The sequence below is a fragment of the Natator depressus genome, chromosome 21 (genome assembly GCF_965152275.1).
Source record: "Natator depressus isolate rNatDep1 chromosome 21, rNatDep2.hap1, whole genome shotgun sequence".
In the NCBI taxonomy this organism is placed as follows: domain Eukaryota; kingdom Metazoa; phylum Chordata; order Testudines; family Cheloniidae; genus Natator; species Natator depressus.
The window spans coordinates 6,718,948-6,741,905 of NC_134254.1; the positions used below are offsets into that span (position 1 = coordinate 6,718,948).

The window sequence follows — 22,958 nt, forward strand, 5'->3', positions numbered from 1 at the left end:
AGTAGCTTTCATGCCTGTAATTAAGGGTTTGTTCCTAATTATAGCCCTGTCAGTTTGCCAGGGTGGGGGGAGCAAACAGGCACCATGGCTTCTTCTGAGCATCGAGTGTGGCTGCTTGCTAAGGGGGGGTGCAGATGCCGGCAGCTTGATGCGAACGAAGGGATGTAATCTGTTCGCAGCGGCGGGCACTGCCGAGGGGCAGGGAGCTGGGCCAAGAAGGAAAGAAAGCCATCTCTAGAACGGGCTGCTGGGTCTCTTCTACACTTAGGTTAGAGAACAGACGGCTGGATGGAGGAGCCAGGTGATTACTTTAGGGTCTCAGCCTTGATTTTTTTTTTTAAAAGGACGTTTCTAGCTGTTGTGGTTGCAGAGAAAGGCATAAATGAGTGAAATGAGGGAGCGGTGTGTGGCTGAGTTTGCAGAGAGCCTGAGACAATTCCTGTGAGGGGAGAGAACTGCTGTGCATGTGAACAAGGCCTGAGCCCTGCCAAAGAGCCTGAGCCAATCGCTACTATTTCTGGGCAGGGAGAAGGGGGCCCCATGCTTTAACAAAGCGCAGGCCTTAAGCAGAAGAGCTGCTTCCTCCCCCACTTTTTGCTCTGGTCTTTAATGTGTATTGAGATGTAAAAATAATAATGCTTTGTTCTTTTACAGCACTTTCTACCCACGGCGCTTCCCATAAAGGAATGAATGTTGGGGAGGTATTACCCCTGTTTCACAGATGGGGAAACTGAGGCACAGAGTGGCCAGGGACTCGCCCAAGGTCACACACATTATTTGTGCTGATTTTCTGGGCCCATTTGAGACAGTTAAAGGTCAAGTGGAGAGAAATCCTGACCCTGCACCAACTGTCTGTGCCTGGAGGGAATCCTGGCCAAGTCTGGACTGGTTTCCCCTGCTGGCACAATGAACCTGCCGGCCTCTCACCTTCATTCTTCTTGTTGTTGAGCTGGTTGAACTGCTCTGTGAACTCGGCCAGCGACTCCTCGATGGTCTCTGTCCGGGGAACGGAGAGGGAAAACCGCCGCTTGAAGTTTTTCATCTTGTTCATTGTATCCTGTGCTGCGGCGAGACGGCAGGGCCCTGGAAGGAAGGGGAAAGCAAGGAGAGTAGGCTGAAGGCCTTGGATTGCACGCAGGACCCGCCGCTCGGGGCTGCAGCCAGACGCACAGGGCCTGATTTGCAGAGGTGTCGGGCACCTGCAGCACTGACTGACGGGACTTGAGAGCGCTCGGTGAAAATCAGGCCCGAGATACAGTCTGTGCTCCTGATGAGTTTACCAACAGGAGGCCTGATCCAGGGCCCACTGAAATCACTAGGAGCCTTTCTCTTGAACTCAGCAGGCCTTGGGTCAGACCCAAACCACCGATCCTATCACGGGATCCTCGCGGACGAACCCATGTGCCCATGCACAGCCCGACTGACTTCAGTGGGACTTGGCCTGGCTGCAGGGGTCTGTCCGGATGGCTCACCTTACAGGATCGGGGCCTAAGCGTGAATCCTCAACGCTAAGCCAAAGGAATGATTGCCTCTGCCTCCCTTCTTGCTGCTGCCTCACGGCAGTGAAGAGCAGATACCTAAAATACTGACCCCCTCTTGCGCGCAGCACTGTCAGCTCGGCTGAGATGTGCTGCCAAGCCACTTGTGACTGAGCAGGGTAATTAGGATGGATTGCGGCACCTGTCTAATAACGTGAGACGAAGCAGCAGAATTCCACAGGGAATAACCACCACAGGCCAGTTCTACCTTTCAGCCTCAGCAGCTGCAGAACAGAATCAGGCCGGATCTGAAGGGTCTGGGAGTAGCTGGGGGACATGACCCGGACCCAGTGGATCTACATTTGCTGGGTTTATTCCCGCGGAGCTGTACAGGGAGTGCATTGGACAAAGCAAGCAATAGGTGCCAGACGATGGCCCGTTCTCCTCCCCTCGCCCCCTGGCGTGGCAGCAGCGTGCCGACCTCAGTCACACTCTTTCCCCCTTAGCAAGTGAAGGAGTCAGCGAAGGTATCGCTTGCACTAAGAACACCCCTTCATTAGGGAACAGCCTGACACCTAGCAAAGCTCTCCACTGTAGCCCATCATCAAACAGTTGTCAGACCGTAACAACTCTCGATTGACGCCAACTTCGACTGAATTCGAACCTGTGACTTAGCGATGAAAGGCTCCAGACTCTTTCCTGCATCTAACAAGCGCATTCAGGACTTCGCAAACCCTCCTACCATGACATGCTCCTAAGCAGGGACTGTCAGGAGTGTGATCCCTTTGAGACAAGCACAGGCTCTGGAATAGGCCCATGTTCGTTTTCATTCACAGCCTGAGGTGAATTTGAACCCAAAACTCAAGAGGAGAAGCCTATCCCCATTGATGTCAATGGGAGTTTTACCATTAGCTTCAGTGGGGCCACAATTTTGCCCCATGTATTCTGGGGGCGGGCTCCTGCCCAGCTCCCTGTGTGTACAATTAAAGCAGCCTTGGGGTTGCTCTGTTATATGCTCAGCTTCCCTGTGGGCCCTGGGAAGCAAATTGCCATAGATGCAGGGCACTCCAGCTACGCCCCTCGTGTGTCCTCTGTGCTGGGAGGAGGCCAGCATAGAGCTCTGAGGCCAGTGCGAAACCAGCCGGGGAGGCCCCAGTACACAGGATATTCTCAGAGTATGCCTTCCACCTGCTTCAAGGCCCCTTTATGTTGTGAGAGCAGCATATGGGGCCTTACTGTAAGTCAGGGAACTAGGCCCCTTGTGTTTTCATTAGTTAACTGTGGTCTAACAGGCCCCCGATGGTTGCCTTTTCATTGTTCATTATCATGTGTGCCCAGGGGCTGTGTTCTAGACACCTAAATACAGGAATATCGAAATAAATACATAGTCTCGCTCTGGTCTGCAACATGCTTGGACTCCCAGTCCTGGCTGGAAAGGGTGAGGCTCTGGTGTGGGGGAGAAAAGGGAGGAAAGAAAGACTGAACAAATAAAGAGAAAGAAGATCTAACTCCCACAGAGAAGAAAAGGAAAATCCTCTAAGCTTCCAGGCCTGTGTCTCTCCAGTTTCTATGCTCTGCCTTTGCCAAAGAGACTTTCTGGGGCACCAGCGAACTCCCAAGGGGAGACAGGACAGAGGTTCTGACTGGGAGGGGACCCCTGAGATCGAGTAGAAGAAGTGAGCTGCTGAGAGCTCACCGTTCATTTTCAGTCTCTTGACTGATTCAAATCCTGTATGGCCATGGAAATCCTCTTAGCCAGAGATCTGATTAAAGAATAAAACCCTTAAATGAGGAAAACCCCCAAGGGACAAAGAGCGAAGTTCATTGTTTCTCTGGCTGGCTAAATGAACACGTGCAGGGCACGGCTGCAGCATTCTTAATTCCCAGTGCTTACAAGCCACTGCACTGGGCGCTGCAGCTTCCGTCCCTCAGCAATGCAGACAGGGTCTGGCTTAGGAGCCGCTCACATTCTGTGCTTGGTGTTGGGATGCATTCTGGTTACAGTAATTGTCTGGGGTGATAGTTTTAGGAAAAGGGTAACGCTCCTGAAACTGAGAGGACAACAGCTGTGCCCTAAGCTAAACCTCGTAAAGCTAAACCCCTGCACAGCTCTGCCAATGCCCCTTATTTCTGACCTGCAGCCCCCCGCCCTGCCATTTCTGTCCTGGATTCCCCCCACAGCTCTGCCAAAGCCCCTCAATCCTGGACAGCCCCCAGCTATTCCAGCCCCAGGTTGCCCACCCACAGAGATCAGCCGATGCCCTTCAATCCTGACCCATAGCACCTCCCACCCCGCACTATTCCAGTCCTGGGTTCTCCCCATACAGAAATCAGCTGATGCCTTTCAGTGGCAACCTGCAGCCCCCTATTAATCCAGCACTACCACCCCCACCCCACTCTGCCAGTCCTCCTGTGCAGCCCCCCTACTCTTCCAGCCCTGAGCAGGTGCTTTGCTTTACTATGATCCAGCTGCAGCATGGTCCGTGAAAGCGATGGAGCGATGAGGTGTGCTGGCAGGAGGGGGAAGGCTGCTGCCCAGTCAATGAACCCTTCACCATAATGACTGGACAGAATTCCACCGACCCGGACAGCCTGCCTCCTGCCTCCAGCCAGAGCTGGCGGTGCCCACTCCGCTCACCCTCCAACTGCGAGAGAAGCTATTTTTTCTTTTCTTTTTTTGCACAGCAGCGGAGTAAACGTAGCGGCTGTTGTTTAACAAGAAGGGGGGAAATAATCAATGGCTCAGCAGCACTCAGCAGCTACCCCCTGCTGGCCACAAGGCACTGGAAGGCAAAGCCATTGATCGGGCTCCCTCCCTGTTGCCCAGTGGCTAGTTCACTCTGACCCTCACGGCCATGTGCCCTAGCAGGGGGCGGGACTGTAGCAGCTCTGGGACTGACTGCCTCAGCCCTGTGTCTTTCTTGCCAGCTGCCAGTCCACGGGGATGGGGGGGAGATGCAGGGAAAGCCACATCAGGGTCCTGCTACCTTAGCACCTCTCTCTATATCACACCCACACTGCCCTAGTGGGCTGGGGGACAAGAGGCTGAAGTCAGATCCTCCATGTGCTATGTCTCTGACTGCCTTGGGCCTTGTCTCCTGGCCCTGATGCTGATTGGCAGGGTGGTGGCTGTGCTGAGGGAAGGTGGGGGCCTGAAAGGGACCCCCCCCCCAATGACGGGGAAGGAGGAATACCTTGGGCTCAGATGAGCTGCCCCTCCACCAGGCCCTTGTACCTGGCAGGGGACTGCCATTCAGGAGCACTGCATTCCTTTAAAGTCACTCATCCTGCAGCACAGAAGGAATATGAAAGGGCGTATCAGCCACTGGCTCCCAGTTCACTGAATGTTACTTCAGGGGGTTCTGCCCCACACCTCAACCCCGTCTGGACCTTCAAAGAGGGAAGGGGTCTGCTGTATTGCTGTCTGCTGGTAGCTCATTCCCTCCCCTAGCCGCCCCGTGATATTAGCACAAACAAACAGTGATCACATTCCAGACTGATGGGATCAGACACCACATCCAGGGAGCTAATGCATTGTGTCGCTGTGGCAACCAGCACACTTGGGTTGAAACGCTTGCATCTGAAACCTTAACAGATCATCTGCAGGGTCATCAGCCGCTGTCGCATCAGTGCCCACGGATCCCGGACCCAGCCTCCCAACGCTGATGCAATCTCTCACCTTCAGTGCCTGGGAACCCCGGGAATTAGCCTTAGCTAAGGCTGCACTCACCCAGATTTCCTGCAAACCCACTTCTCCGCACGTCCCCCAGCCTAGCAAACCTCTCCATCTACAGACAAAAGGCCGACCGCAGCACGAGCACATTTGGAATCACAGCAGACAACTGGGTGGCTTGGGGGGTTGGGAACAGGGGAGGCAGGGGGCGTCCTCTTAATCCCACTATTTAATAAGCCCCGGCAGAGTGGTGACCAATATTTACTATCCTCTGAAGACCTGAGTGATGAATCAGGCTGAGATCTCGCTCCATCTCGCAAGCTAAGCAAGATCTAACCTGAGCACATTAGACAGTGCCATTCGTGTCACGTGCATCAATGGACCTAAATGGATCCGATGTATCTCACTCTAGCTCTGTACACTCACTCATGCTGTTAAAACAGCACTGGGGGAAGCTACCAAGCTTTTGTGCCATGTGCCCATGCTGGGCTGCATCAACTGGGGCTCTAGTCGACAGACAGCGGATGGGAGAACTCTTGGGAAAATCCATCCCTGCATCCGTGCCGGAATAGGGGGTGTTCTCTCCAAAGTAATGTTCAGCCACACCCCAGCAGGAAAAGAGCGGTCTTTCAACTGAGGCAGCAAGCAGGGTTCCTGACCATGTGATGGCCTGGCACTCTTTGAAAGACTATGGGCATGTTGACACTTCGAGCTGCAGGGGTAACTTCTGGCTCATGTAAACATACTCGTGCTAGCTCTGACCAAGTTAGTGCACTAAAAACAGAAAGGTGGCCATGGGGGCATAAGCAGCATGGGGGTTAGCTGCCCCGAGTATTTATCTGTCCAAGATGCTAGGCACATACTTGGGTGGCTAACTCCTCCTGCAGCTCTCACTGGCGCAGCTACTCTTCATTAGCTGGATCAGAGCTAACGAGGGTATGTCTACATGAGCTGGACATTACACTTTCCATCTCCAGTGTAGACCCTAAGAGGTTCTAACCCCAATTCCAATATGGGCAATTACATTTTTCCTTCCACCCTTGCACCCACTTTGAACTAACTGCAGTTTTCTTCTTCACTTCCTGTCCTAAACGATCGTATAGCATGCTGTGAAACAGCTGCCGCATTTTGCTGCTGGATGCTGCCGAGGTGATTGCATCTCAGTAGCTAGGGCCAAATACACAGCATGTAAAGTGCTTTGGCATCCACAGCGCGATGTGAACAACAGATATCATTACTGTCATATTATTATGGGTAATGATGTGTTAAGGAAGATTACACCAGCACCAGACACTGCAATTACTTTGCTTCAAATCCTCCTGAAAGATGTCACTTGAAAATGACAGTCCTCGCTTCATTTCACAGAGCAGGTAAAAGCATAGTGCAAGACTCCACCAAGTCTAACAAGGTATGTCCACACTACGGTGCGCTATGGTATGTCTACGATATGTCCACACTGCCTCCCAGCCCGCAGACAGACTCGTACTAGCGGAGCTCGATCGAGCTGTGTGGATATTCTGGTTCAAGCTGGGGATCAGGCTCTCAAGCCTCGGGGGTCAGGCGGGCTTCAGGGCCTGAACCAGAACGTCCACACTGCTATCGTTAACACACTAGCACCAGTCTGTCTACCTCAGCCCAACCCTGGAGAGCTTCAAAAGTGACTTCGGGTATGTGTACGCTGCAGTCAGAGGTGTGACTTCAGCACGTGCGACGTGTAGACATACCCCAGCTCGCTTTGGTCTAGCTAGCTGGGATACCCACAGCAGTGAAGCCGTGGCAATACAGGAAGTGGCACGGGCTGTGCAACCCCACCCAGGCCCCTGGGAATGGACCTGAGCGGATAGCCCACGCTGCTGCAGCTGCACTGCTATTCTTACCGGAGCTAGCTGGATGAAAACTAGCTGGGGTGTGTCCAGACATGCCGCAGTCGCACCTCTGATTTCAGTGTAGACAGACCCTCTGGGGCACCCAACGTGAGACTTTTTAAAAGGGTCTGATTTCGAGAGTGGACGCTCAGCAATTTCTGACCCTCTTTCAACCTCTCGTTGGCAAAGCTGCTCAAAATTGTTTTTGATGAACCAGTTTATGGGAAAATGCAGTTCAGTCGAAAGAATGTTTCCATTTTGATGAAAGTTTAGCTGGGAAGCTGTCAGAGCAAATCATTTTGACTTTCTCGTTTTGTTTATAATTGAAACGTTTCATTTATAAAGTAAAAGTGTTTTGTTTCGACCCGTTTCATTCCAACTTTTATATTATAATCATATTATATTTAAGATTACAGATCTATATTTTCTTTTATGTTATAATGTATTGACATTCTCAAAATGAAACACGTCAACATTATTGAAACTAAAAGTTTCAACGTTTCTGAATTGACATTTTTCAGAATTGCCAGGCTGTGAAAAAATTCCGACTTTTCAGCATGAACACAAATGTCGAAACTTTGGAGTTTCCCATGGAACAGAGACTGATTTCTGAGCAGCTTTGCTCCTTGGCCTCTCCGCTCAGATTGCCAATGATGGGGGTAGTTTTGTGGTCCGAGATTCCAAGGCCAGAGGGGAACATTGTGATCTAGTCTGGCCTCCTGTAGAACCCAGGCCAGAGAACTTCCCCACAATCATTCCTAGAGCAGATCTGTGTGTTGTGCACTAGTCGATCCACTAGGAACCAGACTGAGACCCACTGAAAGGAAATAACAGTCAAACTCCGATCTGGGCCTGATCCCAATAGCAACCCAGCAGTGAAAAGCTCCATAGCCCATTGACCAAGCCTCTAAACCATCCTACTCCTGCCCTATTTTTTTTTAACCTGGTTAATAATTCTGATTATTAGAGATCATCCCTGAAACCCTCTGACCACTGACGTGGCATGGGGACCAGAACCTAGCCTCACTTAGAACAGCACCGTTCTGCTATTCATGTGTGTTACGATAGAGCCCAGAGGTCCCCTTATACTGCGTGCTCTGTACACACATAAGGTAGGCTGATACTGCAATCACAGGGTGTGATTACAGCTCGAGTAGACATACCTGAACTAGCTCTACTCTAGTGAGCTTGGGTCCTGGCGCCAAGAAATTGCAGCAGAATGAGTTTCAGCACCGGCTAAACAGTACGAGTAATTACTCAGCTTCCAGATGGGCTTGTACAGCCTGCGCAGAGTGCATGCTGCCACTGCGCCACTGCTCTGGGGCCAGAGCTAGCTAGATTAAAGCTAGCTCGGGTATATCTACTCACGCTTCAATGGACACCCTGTAACTGCAGTGTAGACATACCCATAGTGAGAGGCAGCCCATGGGTAGAAGAGTTTACAGTCTATAGACCAGGCACACAAAAGGCAGGAGAAGGTGAGGCTTATTATCCCCATTTCACAGCTGGGGCACTATGGCACACAGAGATGAAGTGATTTGTCCAAGGTCACACAGGCAGTCTGTGGCAGAACAGGGAACTGACCACTGATCTCCTGAATCCCGGTCTAGTGCCTTAACCACAAGACAAAGTCTCCCTTGCTCAGGAAGGATGTAAGAGAGCAGATCCCAGGCTCTGAGTGGAATCTCCGTTCTGGGACTTCAGCAGCATATTTGTCAAGCTTATTTGTTCTTCCCAGTGGCATCAGGAGGAAAGCTCTCCACGCTCATTCTGCTTCGCTGCCAGCAACGAGCTACTCTGGAATCTGGTCTTGGACGATGCCGGCAGTAGGGAATGAGGCCGGGGGAGGTGCAGAGGTGGTGTGGCTCGGGGAATTACGTCAAGGGCCGCACAGACACAAGGCCCAGGAACTTGTTTGATCTGGTGAAGCACGGAAGGAATCTGCATCTGTGGCAACGCTCAAGACTAGCACCACAGTGACAGCTGGCAAAAACAAGTATGGCCCTTTACCATGCAGACAGGCCTCTAAGGAGGACAGAGTCCAATGCACAAGCAAGGGGCAATCAGAGAGCCCCTACAAAGCAGTGGTTTTAGGGACTGATTATTTCGCCCAGCCTAGCAAATTTATTATTACGGTGAAGGCACAGCAGATGACCTTGGGCTGCCTGGTGCCACGTTCATAAGGACCGCCCTCCCTCCAAGACAGGATTTCCTACAGCCCTCAGAGCTCAGATTTGTTCACATGATGGCAGAGCCAGCCCCGAAGCACCAGCTGCCAGGGGGCCATTCTTTTAGGAACCAGGACACAACAGCTGGTCATGATGCTATTATCTGGCCACGTAAGCTAGTCTTTTGGGTTAAGAATGAACATAAGAACGGCCATACTGAGTCAGACCAACGGTACCCTGTCAACAGTATCCTGTCTTCCGACAGTAGCCAGTTTCAGATGCTTCAGAGGGAATGAACAGAACAGGGCAGTTGTTGAGTGATCCGTCCACTGTCGTCCAGTCCCAGCTGCTGGCAGTCAGAGGTTTAGGGACACACAGAGCATGGAGTTGTGTCCCTGACCATCTTAGCTAATGGCCATCGATGGATCTAGCCTCCGTGAATGTAGCTAATTCTCTTTTGAACCCAATTATTTTTGGCCTTCATAACATCCCCTATCAATGAGTTCCACAGGTTGACGATGCGTGGTGTGAAGAAATACTTCTTTTAGTTTGTTTTAAACCTACTGCCTTATGAATTTCGTTGGGTGGCCCCGGGTTGTGGCAGAATGAGCTCACCGCAGGCAATAACACAACCCTGCTGCTGTTGCCCAACCTTGGTGCTTAGTACCCCGGACAGGGAATGGAGCAAGGCAGTGGTTCTCAGACTGGGCCCTGAGGGGCAGTAGAGGTCTCCAGAGCCCCTCCTTGTGATGCACAGAACAGACGTTTTTTGAGAACCAAGCCATGGGGGTGTTTGTTGGGAGGTGAAATGGGTCCATGAAAGAATGCAGAATGTTGCAGAGCCACTGTTAGGCTGGGTGGTCAGGCAATGGGCCCAACCTTCGACACCTAATGGTGCAGGAACTCAGCACGTGCTGTCTGTGGTACCTGACCCCTTTCATGGAAAAGGGTGCTTGGCCCTGGATAAGCTCCTGTTTCTCCTGGAGGCTGAAGAACCACAGGGGCTGTTGCATCCACCGCCACCAGGCCTGCCATGACAAAAGGACAGCAGAAGTACTACACTGGATCAGACCATTAGCCCATCTAGTCCAGCATCAGATATTCAGATGAATGTGCCAGACACTCAGTCCCACAAGCTCAGATGAAGGTGCAAGAAACCCTTCAGTTAATCTGCCCACAAGGGAAAATTTCTTCCTGACCATCATCAGATAGAGGTTGGCTTGTACCCTGAAGCATGATAGTTGACATCCCTTCAGAGCCCTTTTCTTTTCCCTTCACTATTACGATTCTATATTGTGCCATTGCCAGAAGGGGGCACTATGCAGGAGCCTGGATTCCAGAGGTAGAGAAACAAGGAAGAATCAGGGAATAAAAAGATATTAAATCTGAAATGGCGAAACTGAGAATGGAGAAAAAGTGTGCCCCTTCCCCCACTCACTCCCAAAATGAATGCAAGTAACCAATGACTTAACAGAAACCAACTTCTGAGTGCTGAGAAAATCCTGAGCTGCATAAATTGCAGTCAGAATCTCTCTTCCTATCATTGCCACCTACCAGAGCATTAGCTGCTATAAGCTACTAAATATAAACCTGCTCAGAGAGGAAGTGGGTTGGGGGTAAAAATAGCTGCAAAGAAATCACAAGGATATTGTTAGTTACCGCTCCTGCTATGTGCCTGGACTATTCGGTGTTCATTATCTTTATGGCTTTGTGCACTGTGTAACACGGGCTGCTTCTTCCAACGAAATCAAGATCAGACACGTGATGAAGGGGTTCACATTAAAACGTCCACAGGCTGTAATTTATGGGACAGTTATTGTTCCCCCCCATTTCTCCGAAACAATAATTCATTCTACTTTGTACTGTATGGTCACGAGCTACATTAAAACTGCGATGCATCCACCCTGTCGTGATCAGTCCTGCCTAGCTGGGGCAAAATATCACTGACGCGGTCAAGTTTCAGCCCAAATGAATTACCTGATTGTTTCTAAGGCTCTGCACTGGGTTTTTAGCTGTACCAGGGCAACCCTCAGCGTAGATATGACTTACCCAGGGAGCCGAGTGACTAACATCGGTGCAGCATACCCCAGTTTCAAGCCAGGGTAACTTGCACCAGTGTAAACAACGCCGCACTGGTGGGAATCACGTCTACACTAGGGAGTTGATCCAGGACTGCTGCATCAATGACTGAGTCAAAGCCTAACTCTGGAGAGTTTTGGTTTCAGATATTTCACTTCAACGAAGCAGCTTCAGCCCAAACTTTCAAAAGTTTCCACTAACCTTCGGGTGCTTGATTTGAGGCACCCATGGCCAAATTGTCAAAGGCAAAAGGGTGCCTCTATTTTTAGGTCTGATTTTGCAGAGGTCCTGAGCACCTGCAGATGGAAGAAGTCAGTGGGTGGGGCAGGTGCTCCTCAGCACTCTGAACATCCGGCACTCGGGGATGCGTTTTCAAAAGAGCTCTGCACCCAACCCGGCCAGAAGTGTTGCAATGGGTGGTGGATACTTCTGAAAATCTGGTCCCCCGTGTCTCAAGTTCAGTATCCAAAAACCAAAGCACACTAGATTAGTGGCCACTCTGGGAAACGTTGGCGTTAGTCTAGGGTATCTTCAATATAGAGCTCCATCACTTCTTGCATCAGACCCTCTCCTCACTGCTTTGATCAAGAAGGTGGAGAGGAGACACTCCCTCAAACCTTTGGGAGCACCAGGTTCAAGCGCTGAGTAGCTGGAAGGAACTATTGCTATGGGGAAAATAGAACCACTGAAGAAGACAGACTAGCCTAAGGGCACCGTGGCTGTGGGTGTTCCTCACCCAGCAGAAGTGACAAAGGATTTTTGGAATCAGCTGATGAAGAAGTCACTGGGGTTGCATTCTCAGCTGGCCCCTGGTAACCTGCAGATGACTGGCAACGTCACTGAAGGCGATAGCATCTGTGGTCTCTTGGATTGGGGAGAGGGTAATTTTGTTTGGGTTTCTTCTGAGATGTGGCATACACTGGTGTAACTACAAGGAGCAGACCCCATTAATGAGCCAAGAGAGCCCAGTCTCCCACAGAATGGATTTCAAAATAATGACTGCTAGTGGCCTTGTCTTGTATTAAATGACTTTTGGCTGCTGCTGCGAGAGGAAATAGAAGCGTGTATTGGCTCTGTCAGTGCACTTTAGACCTTTCAATGCCACCTCTACAGAAGCAAAACAAGAATACCAAGTGGGCAATGGGTTCATACAACTCTTTTACAGGGGCTGGCAGTGTGGTCTAGTGGGTAAAGCACTGGACTGGGACTTGGAAGACCTGGGCTCTATTTCCAGCTCTGCCATGGACTGGCTTGGTGACCTTGGGCAAGTAACGTCGCTCCCTGTGCCTCAGTTTCCCCAACTGTGAAAAATGGAGATGATAATGACTCCTCTCCTTTGTAAAGTATCCTGAGGTCTACTGATGAAAAGTGCTATACAAGAGCTAGGTATTATATTATTACAATTATTATGCCTTTGAGCTCAAAGGATCCCAAAGGACAAAGTGAATTATGACAACCACCACTGAAAGGCAGCCACCCCTGGGATGGAAAGAGTCAGCTGATTAGTATCACACAGCACTTTAGGACAGGAAGTGAAGAATCCCACTGAAATGGCAATGGGAAACTTAGGCCCCAGCAGACAAAATGAAAAATCACTCTCACAGGAATGCGGCTAAGAAATCGGGATTAAAACGAGTGATGTGAATGATCTGCATTTACTGTAACAGTCAAATAGAAAATACTTGGATAAAACTGTCGACAGAATCCAAATCTAAATCCAGGCAAGAACGCTAATTACATGGACTGATGACAAGATACTTAACTGCTTACTAAAGCTACAGTAGATGCATGAGCAATACCTCTGCTCAATATTTCACAGTAAACTATTTCAGCAGACAGTTGGGCTGTAATTAGCCAGATGAATCTCTCTTGTATTCAACCCAGAAAAACTCTCTGACGTATTGCTGTGGAATTCAAGAGACAGATATTCCAGAGGACTGCCAAAAAGTAACTTGCCATCACTATGCGCAACTGTCCCCTTTCCATTCCAGCAAGCCTTGTGGTTCAGTATTTAGTTTTTATGCTCACAGTTATTAGGTAGCATTGACTCGTTATTGTTGGTGTTGGAGACTTTTCAGAGCGGAGGTTCTTATTTGCTTGGCAAACATGCCCACTGTACAGGACCGCATGCGCTTTCAGGGCTAAGTAAATAATGAATCAAGGCACTGGTTGATTAGGTGCCTATCCCTATGGAGACATGGGCATCAAACTGAACAAAAGCTAATCGATGTAACACATGGGATAAGTGTGTGGTGTCCTCTTCTAATGACTGGACAATACACCGGATAACAGCCTACTACTGCTACTAGCTGTTGCAGTTACTCTTTAAGCTCAAGTAGGAGAGGCCTGTGCCTTGGTGCTGGAGGTTTAGGGTTCTATCCTTGCTGAGAAGCAGCTGCAGAGGGTGTCGCATACCCATTGTGGGACAGATTCCATCCCTTGTCCCAGCCCCTATCCCTCACTTTGGCATTGTAACGCAAAGGGTTAGGGGAGAATTCCTTCTGAGCAGGCACCGCTCTGAATTCCCCCAGCACAGCCCTACACTGGGCCCCTTACAGGAGGTCTGCCAGGATGGGGATGGGGGAGGAGTTGGCACATACCACTGCAGAGTCTCTGGGACGTTCTTGGGAGGCTGAGATAAATTAGAACGCCCCTGTGGCTGCTCTAATTTATGCTGGTGGTGATTTTGACTCCCTGGGGTGGCTGAGAATCCTGAGGGAGCAAAGACTGCAAATCCCTTTGGCTCCATGAGGGGCGGCACCGAATTTCAACCCATGACCACAAACTGCACCACTTCCTGCCTTTCACCCCCACCCATACCGACAATAAATCTGCCAAATTAACAAGCCCCTTCTTCCCCCAGCCAACGGTACATCTCCTGCTGGCTAAAAAGCCAGGTTGAACAGATGCATCTTACACAGTATTCTAATAACATTCCAATAACATGCTCAGAAACTACAGCGACAAGCACGATCAAATGCCTGGAGAGATTAGTTTAGATTGATAGAGGCAGGCAGTTTCTGAGCAGGAGGGCTCATATTGAAGAGCTGTGGTCCCTCCATTGGCCATGCCATTCCTCATGCCCTCAGGAATCCAACCCTAGGGACAGACAGCAAGCACATTCCTTGAACATAACTTCCAGGATCGGGTATAGAGGAAGAGACGAGCCTAGGCCCTAGAACATTGACTACATTACAGCTGGTCATGAACATCAGTGCAAAGTGAGTGTGAAAACATGGTAGAGTTTTACACCCATGGGCACTGGTGTAAATGACTGCCCATGATGCAGGGCAGCAGGAAATTGGGAACAGCACCCAGACGTGAGTGGGAACCCAGAGCACTGCCATGCACTCAGTGAAAGAGACTAAGCCAGGACTTGAACTTTTTCAAAGCTGAGGTTGCTCAGATCAAGGGTCACTTTGAAAGCTACCACTAGCCTGCCGTGTTGCACTAGCAGATGGGGTGAATCATGAGGGAGTGCAGTGGAGGAAGTGGGTGTGGCTAGAGGAATGGGAGCAGAAGGGAGATTAGATCTAGTTAGCAGATGGGATTGAAATAACCAGAACATCCTTCGATGAAAACTAAGTGTGCATGGGGATTTCACAGTGACTCATCCAAACACATGGGAATCTCAAGTCTGGGGCCTATCCACAAGGTGGCACATCCCCGTCAACAGCCTGGGAGGTTGCTCTGGAAGATAAGCAGTGGTCCTTGGAACCTGACTCTGCCAACACCAGTTCATGTCCCACCTTACGCAGAAAATGGAGGGGAAGGATGGTCCATAAGAACAGCCGAACTGCACCAGACCAAAGGTCCATCTAGCCCAGTATCCTGTCTTCCGACAGGGGCCAATGCCAGGTGCCCCAGAGGGAATGAACAGAACAGGTAATTATCAAGTGATCCATCCCCTGTCAGGCGAACAGAGGCTAGGGACACCATCCCCGCCCATCCTGGCTAATAGCCATTGGTGGACCTATCCTCCATGAACTTATCTAGTTCTTTTCAGAACTACAGTCTTGGCCTTCACAACATCCTCTGGCAAGGAGTTCCACAGGTTGACTGTGTGTTGTGTGAAAAAATACTTCCTTTTGTTTGTTTTAAACCTGCTGCCTATTGATTTCATTTGGTGACCATTCTTGTGTTATGAGAAGGAGTAAATAACACTTATTTACTTTCTCCACAGCAGTCATGATTTTCTAGACCTCTATGATATCCCCCCTTAGTCGTTTCTTTTCCAAGCTGAAAAGTTCCAGTCTTATTAATCTCTCCTCATATGGAAGCTGTTCCATACCTTTAATCATTTTTGTTGCCCTTTTCTGAACCTTTTCCAATTCCAATATATCTTTTTGGAGATGGGGCGACCACATCTGCATGCAGTATTCTAGATGTGGGTGTACCATGGATTTCTAGGGAGGCAAGATGATATTTGCTGTGTTCTTATTTATCCCTTTCTTAATGATTCCCAACATTCTGTTTGCTTTTTTGACCTGCCGCTGCAGGTGGAGTGGATGTTTTCAGAGAACTCTCCACAATGACTCCAAGATCTCCTTCTTGAGTGGTAAAAGTTAACAGTGGTTAGGGCACTGGCTTAGGATGTGGAGACCCAGGTGCAATTCCCAGCTACTGCCGTGCAATTACTGTGTGACCTTGGCCAAGCCACTTGGCCTCTCTGTGTCTCAGGTCCCCATCTATAAAAACGAGGGCTAAGAGCCCTGCCCTACCTCATGGGGGCGCGGTGCGGATAAACACGGTAAACGATTGTGAAGCACTTTGAGAGCTACTGATGAAATGCTCTAGGTCAGAAATAGGCATTATCATTCAGCCAGCTCACGCCATGTAAGCCACCGGCCCTGGGCCTTTATTACTAAGCCTGCCCACCGGTGATGAGGCAGGCACACTGCACAGCTATTTCCACAACAGATTCGGTAGCACCCGATCAACAGAGATCTAAGGGTCTCATCCTCTTGGCTAAAATCCCCCCCCCCCCCCCCCCCGGTTCCTAATGACCCTGTTTACTCACAGGAAACTCATTCAATCCAGCCCCGCTGGAGACCTAGGAAGCTCCCCCACCCCGCCTTGCCTTCCCATGCAGCTGTCTGTGCCGATTGCTCTCCAGGAAGCGTGAGTGATGAGGGGAGAGAACAAGGCCATGGCCCTGCCTGACATGCAGTTCTCCTGCTGCTGAGCTTTGCCTGACATTTCACTCCTACGCAGGAAACAAAGACCCCTGCCAGGAGATCATGCTCCTGCAAGGAGGGGCGTGCAATCAACTCCTATTAATCTACGGGAGTCCCGCAGCAAAGAGCAGGAGCCCTGATCCCAGGGCAGGTTGTTTGCATCAATCACTTGCTTGAAAGAAGAACTTCGCTCCTTGAGGAACTGACTCAACTTCCTGGGCTGCAGTTTTTCCCTCACATTGGCTTCAGCAACAGCAGCACATTTGCAATGGTCTTCAGCCCATTTCTGGCACAGAGAACTCCCTGAGCTTCCACATCCCCAGGCCCTGGTTAGAGAGGAAGTGGTGGGTTCAGTTCCCACCTCTTACTTACTCTCGCTGTGCCTCAGTTTCCCCATCTGTAAACCAGGAAGGATAAAGCTTCCCTTCTCCCATCTTTCGTCTGTCTTTCTTTTGATTGTCAGCTCGGTGGGGCGGGGACTCTCAGTCGCTCTGCGCACGTACAGCACCTCGCGCACTGAGGTTTCGATCCCACGCCTGTGCTCAACCCCCCGACAACAATCCTCATTCACGGGACCCATGAAGACAACGAGGTAACCCAGTGGGGTCCTGGTGAAGCACAGATGGTGATGCACGCAAACCAAAGCGACGGAAGCCATATCCAAACCCGGTGTCCAAAGCACCCACAGAGACCTTGCCAGGCCTCACCAGGCAAGCTTTACGGAAAGCTTCCTCCAGGTCCAGCCTCCGGCTGCCATAACCTGCACTTGGCACACTGCTGCACACGGGCAGGAGAGCTGTTTTGCTGGATAGGCAGTTCCATCCCAGTTCCCCTAAGTCCTGACAATGAGCCCAGTAACAGGATCACACAAAGGGGGCTTGTATTTCCTTTGTATCTCTGTCTCTCTATGGCCAGCAGCCCCGGGCGGTGTAGTCAGCACTTCACACTAGGGCCCTCTGTCACAGCCTTGCAATGCTTGATGGCTCTGAGTGAAGGCACTAAAATGATAGTCATTATTTCGGCAACCAAAAACCACTAGGAGCTTATTCTTTGGCTAGGGTTAACCTGAGAGACTGTATCTCGTGTTTGGCCAGCTGGACAATAGGCCATTAATAGCCCGTTTGCCCAGTACAGACGGTCCTGTCGCACACCAGTGGCTGTAGCCTATTCAATACCCATATTGTCTGCTAGTCTACCAGGGCTCTTGATGAGCAGTAGCGAAGGTGGTTGTGTCAGCGTGTCCCTGGCACGCTCCTTATTTTCAGGGGATTATTGGGTCAGAGTCTCAGCTGACGGAAGTCAGCATAGCCCCTTTCAAACCAACAGAGCCCTGTCGTTTCTCACCAGCTGATGATCTGGCCCAGAATGGGCTTATAATAATATGAGAATCTCAGCTATGGTGAACATACCGATCTCATCCAAGGTCCCAACAAGTGCATTCGGTTTTGTATTCATTTATTTCTTGGAACTGTTTAAATTACAAGTTTAATTTGCTGCCATTAAGTAGATGGGTCTTGAGCTCTTAGCTATCGTGGTGGTGGCAGCATAGTTGAGCAGATATAGCACTCGACTGTGACTCAGGAGACCTGAGGTGAAATCTTGGCCCCATGGAAGTCAAGAGGAGTTTTGCTACTGACTTCTAGGGGGGCAGGAGTCAACCACTGAGTGACCTGGCTCTGTCACTGACCTGCAGAGTGACCTTTGGCAAGTCTCTTCTCAGCTCTGTGACTCAGTTTCCCTCCCACCCTTTGTCTATTTCGTTTGCAAGCTCTTTAGGGCAAGGATTGTCTCTTACTACCTGTATGGACAGGACCTGACACAATGAGGTCCTGATCAAAGCTGGGTCCTCAAAGTGCTACAATAATACAAATAACACCAGTGATAATGGGACACAGAGAAGGACAGAATCAGGGGCCCATACACACAGAAACCCAAAGTTCAGTGTTACACCGATCCAAGACCCATATTGACTCATAATGACAACAACCTGCCATTTCCATAGTGCCTCGCAACCTGAAAAACCCTAAAACATATTCCAAAGTCTGTGAGGGGCTTTGGGGCCACTGAGTGACAGTAAGCCCTATGTAAATGCAGCACGTTCCTGGGGGGGTGGGGAGTACGATTTACACACACAAACAGCTTTGGTAGTTACTGTCCACAAACCTAATCCTCTCTGGGCTCTACCCAGCGGTGATCCCTGTACCCTGATCCTGTCACCCGATTACATCCCAGCCTTTGTATTCTGCCCCCAGCACGCACGAGACCGTCGCCATAGATTCGCAAGCCGATTAAGGGACCTTTCGGCTGGCCCTGGCTAGCAGGAAAGCAGTCGGTAGGCAGCTGCTGCTGTGGAAGGCTAGGAGAGCCATCTAGCACAGCAGAGTCTGAGCAGCTCTACATCCAGCTAATTAACTGTGCGTGACCATTAAGACACCATGCGGGGCTGAGACTGCATCCCAGCTGGGATCAGCTTATTCTGAAACAACCAGCACACTGGGGATGAAATATCTGTCGTTTCTCATATTAAAACCATTACTAGTGGGATGCATGTAAGGAGACAGAGATCTTGTATCTCACAGATCAGTATTCAGGCATGATCTATTTTCACCTGCCACTAAAATGCAGCCACCTCTGGTGTAGAGGAAAGGAGTGGGCAGACAACTGGTACACGACAGCAGCAGCAAGAGAAGGAATTATGCCAGGCATACCAAGGCAAACCTCTACCTGTTGCAAGAAGTGGCACAGAATCAAAGATCTTGCCTGGAGCTCCCTCCCCCGACCCTCACCCACTGGCCGGATCAATGGATGCAGACATGCGGGAGACCTCAGCAACAATCAATGTGGGCAGCATTGCACTAATGTTACTCTTCTTTAAAAGAGCTTGTTCTGTTGCACGGTTTTATGGAGAAAGGATGGGCAGCGATGCAAAACCATGCTCTGAAGCGTTCCTAGCCTGTTTGCCAGAAGTTGGAATGGGCGATAGATCACTTCATGACCACCTGTTCTGTTAATTCCTTCCGAAGCACCTGGCATTGGCCACTATCAAAAGACAGAATATGACCCAGTATGGCCATTCTTATGAAGGCACAGGACTGGGTGTCAGGATGCTGCTGCCACTGACTTGCTTGTGGCCTTGAGCAAGTCACTTTAGCCTCTCTTGCCACCTCAGTTTTCCCCTTCAGTAAGATGGTGACCGACAAGACAAACCTGCTGTACAGAGGGACTGTGGGAGCTGGTGTTTGTAAAGTACTTTGTGATCCTTGGATGTCAGAATCCCGGGCATTTAGGAGACAGAATCCTTTGTAAGGTGCCTTGAGCCCCAGGGATGTAAAGCTCTGTCGTCCCCGCAGGTCCTGCTGGAGTTACCAGTTTCCCATTCCCACGAGATCAGGAAGCCTGATACTTCAGGATCAATTTCCACACCCCTCCCTTAATATGCATGGTATGGAACAGAACATTTGTAGGGCACAGTAAAGGGTTCCCCCCAATAAACAGCTATAAATTTTATAAACCCCAAACAAACCCCCCAGCAGCACAACGGGCTAGTACGCTCTCTGCATCTTTGAGACTGGAGTGGACCTTTCCAAACAGCATCACATTTTGATCCTAGCCCCCTATGAAAGGGGCTGAAACTCTGCCAGTTTATACTCCACAAAACTCTAATACCTGGATTTCGAAGCTATTCATCTCTCCCGTGAGACTGCCATGCCAGGTCAGCACTTATCAGATTACCTGAAACGCCATCATCTTGCACACCACTCTCAGGAAATGGGGGCGGAGTAGGAGAGGTTCAATCCAAATAGATATGCACAAGACTAAAATCCCCTCCAGACTACAGCTCAGACCTAGGAGACAGGCCTCCTCAGGGCTGATCTGAGTCTAAAAACCAGCCCCAAGAACTCAGCCAGATCTTTCTGCAGCAGCACAAGAAGAAACTAATGAAAGAAGACACAGTTCCTGACCTATTTTCCCCCCTTCAGGACAATTTACAGAAGCGGTACTGACTAGGTTTCTGTCTGAGGCCATGTGCTGGGGCAGCAGTACTGTGTAGAATCAGGCATTAAAATGCTTTGCATCGGGGTTTGAAATCTGTTTTATTTAAAGCTCCGGGAGTCACATGATGGCAAGCGAATAAGCAAATACCACAATTCTGCCTCCTTGCCAAGGATTGAGCTAATCTGGCATTTAACCTTAAACCAGTTGTGCACCCATCCTGGGTTGGCTGTGTGTGTGTGTGTGCACGTGTGTTTTGCTTAGCAGTGGAGGAAATGCAGTGGCTTGAAGATGTCTGAAAGCTGCATGGGAATCAGTGCAACAATTCAACCCTCTTCCTCCAAGGATCTCAAAGCACAGCACAAACAATCATTAAGTTTGGCAGCCCCCCAGTAATAAAAACAATAACTTCATAATCCTTATCTGTCGATCTCAAGACACATGATTAGTTGTATTGCAATAATGCTTAGTGCCCCCAGTAAGGAACCAGGGCCCCACACACAGAGGCACAGAGAAGTTAAGGACTACATTTTTAAAGGCATTTAAGCGCTTAAAGATGCAGATGGGTGCCTAGCGGGATTTTCAGAAGCACCTAAGTGCCAAACTCCCATTAATTTCAATAGGAGTTCAGTGTATCTGCATCTTTATGAGCCTGAATGCCTTTAAAAATCTGGCCCTAAGTGACTAGCCTAAAGAGGCAGAGCAATACAGAGGCAGAATTGGGAACAGCATCCAGCTCTCTCAATTCCTAGCCCAGTTGCTTAGCTGCTGCCCATCCCACCTCTGGGTGCATGCATGCGTGTGTGTAGGGAGACATATTACCTTTCTGGAACAACATAACATTACCCAGATGCTATACAAAGTCAAAGGGGCACAGTTAAAATCCGGACCATCCCACGCATGTAAACCTGCAGCCGAACGTTTGGAAAGTACCTGTGGGGAAGATGTCTGGAAACAAAGACGCCAACAGGCAGGGGGAAGGGAAGAAAACAGCAATTCGTAGACCAAAATATTTCTCTGGCAAAGCTGAGGGGAGAGGGAGTCAGAGCCGGGGCAGGGGGGTGGGAAGAGAGAGTCAGAGCCCTCCACTGCCAGCCCTGAGCTGAAAGACAGCCATTCGAAGTCTGAACGGGAAACCTGCTTCCAAGTGCTTCATGATGCAAGAGCCACAGACGAGCCACAGGTGAAGGTCTCAGGGTGGAACGAACAGCCTGCAGTCCTTCGGGTGAGAGTGCAAGAACACAAGGATAGTGCCATGCAGGGGCAGCCTCCAAAACGCAGGTGTGTGAGCAGGAAGAGGTCACTGTCACCATACACTTCTCAGTGAGGCCACCAGAGATCACGAGGCGCGTGGATTCGGAACTCCCATGGAGCAGGCTGTGGCGTTCCAGTGAGGGGGAGGCTGGCTTCCCGGTACGTGAACGATGAGGCTCTGAAATTCAGTCTCATCGCACGGGGAGTCAGAGCTGGGATTAGACCCAGCAGCTCCTGCCTCCCAAAGCTATTATTAATCGTATCATTGCAAGAGCGCCTGAGGGCCACAACTGAGATTTGGGGCCCTGTTACTCTAAGTGCTGTGAGAGACGGTCCCTGCCCCACAGAGCTTGCAGTCTAAACAGAAAAGGCAGACCAAAGATAATGTTTTTATCTCCATTCGACAGATGGGAACTGAGGCACAGAGAGAGAGACATTAAGTGACTTGCCCAAGGTCATAGGGGGAGTCTGTGGCAGAGTCGGGAATTGAAGCCAAGTCTCCTGACTCCCAGCCTGATGCCAACAAGTCTATACAGCCAACCCGCTGCTCAGGCATTGGAATAGACCTCTGACAGACTGTATAAGCCTGCAGTTCCCTATCCAAATAATGACTGCCGTAACCGTATGTCAATGTTTAGATAAGAGTGGGCCTCTAAGTGGCCTTATCTGAAATCATCTTGGTGGGATCTTTCAGACTTTGCTAATAAAGCTACATTCCAAGGCGTGCAGCAGGTATTTTGCCCTGCTTGTGCAATCTCCCTTTTGCTGCACCTGTGCTGATGGGCAGCAGGAGACGGGGGAACTGCTGCTGGCTTGCGATAGGGGAGACTGCTTGAGGATGCACTCCCAGCCGTCAGACAACAGGGAGCTTATGTCTATTAAAGTCCTGTAAAAAAAGGAAGGCAACGAGGGAAATAAAAGCCTCCTAGGCCGAGAGGCAGCTGCCTGGGATCCCCCTGTGATAAGGTGATTGTTTCGAGGCTGCAAGCTTGGCAAGAGCTCAGATTTGTTACCTTGATGCCAGGCTGTTCAAAACATGATTGCTGCAAAATAAACAGCTTCCTCGGATGAACTCTATGTGTTCTCATTTGCCCTCAGCCAGTGGACATTCCACAGGTCTGGCAGCCTTTGGCAGTGCTTACCTTGGCTCGGGTCATACGCCTTGTATGTGCCCACTGTCATAACTGGTTCCAAGGAGCTCCTTTGTGTGTCAGTTTCGCCTCCCCGCTTTCAGATGTCACCCAGCCTCCGCAGCGCTCTGCCAAGCTAGT

At 50.1% G+C, this 22,958-nt stretch overlaps 1 protein-coding gene across 2 annotated transcripts in view; it reads right to left on the reverse strand.

The window, feature by feature from the left end:
• The window catches only part of CDK18 (cyclin dependent kinase 18), a 69,349-nt gene that overhangs the window by 31,267 nt on the left and 15,124 nt on the right, over nt 1–22,958 (reverse strand). For both annotated transcript variants that reach the window (XM_074936374.1, XM_074936372.1), the window contains exon 2: nt 928–1,083. In XM_074936374.1, the coding sequence (XP_074792475.1) occupies nt 928–1,051 (124 nt within the window). In that variant the 5' untranslated portion in view covers nt 1,052–1,083. The remainder of the gene's footprint in view (nt 1–927; nt 1,084–22,958) is intronic.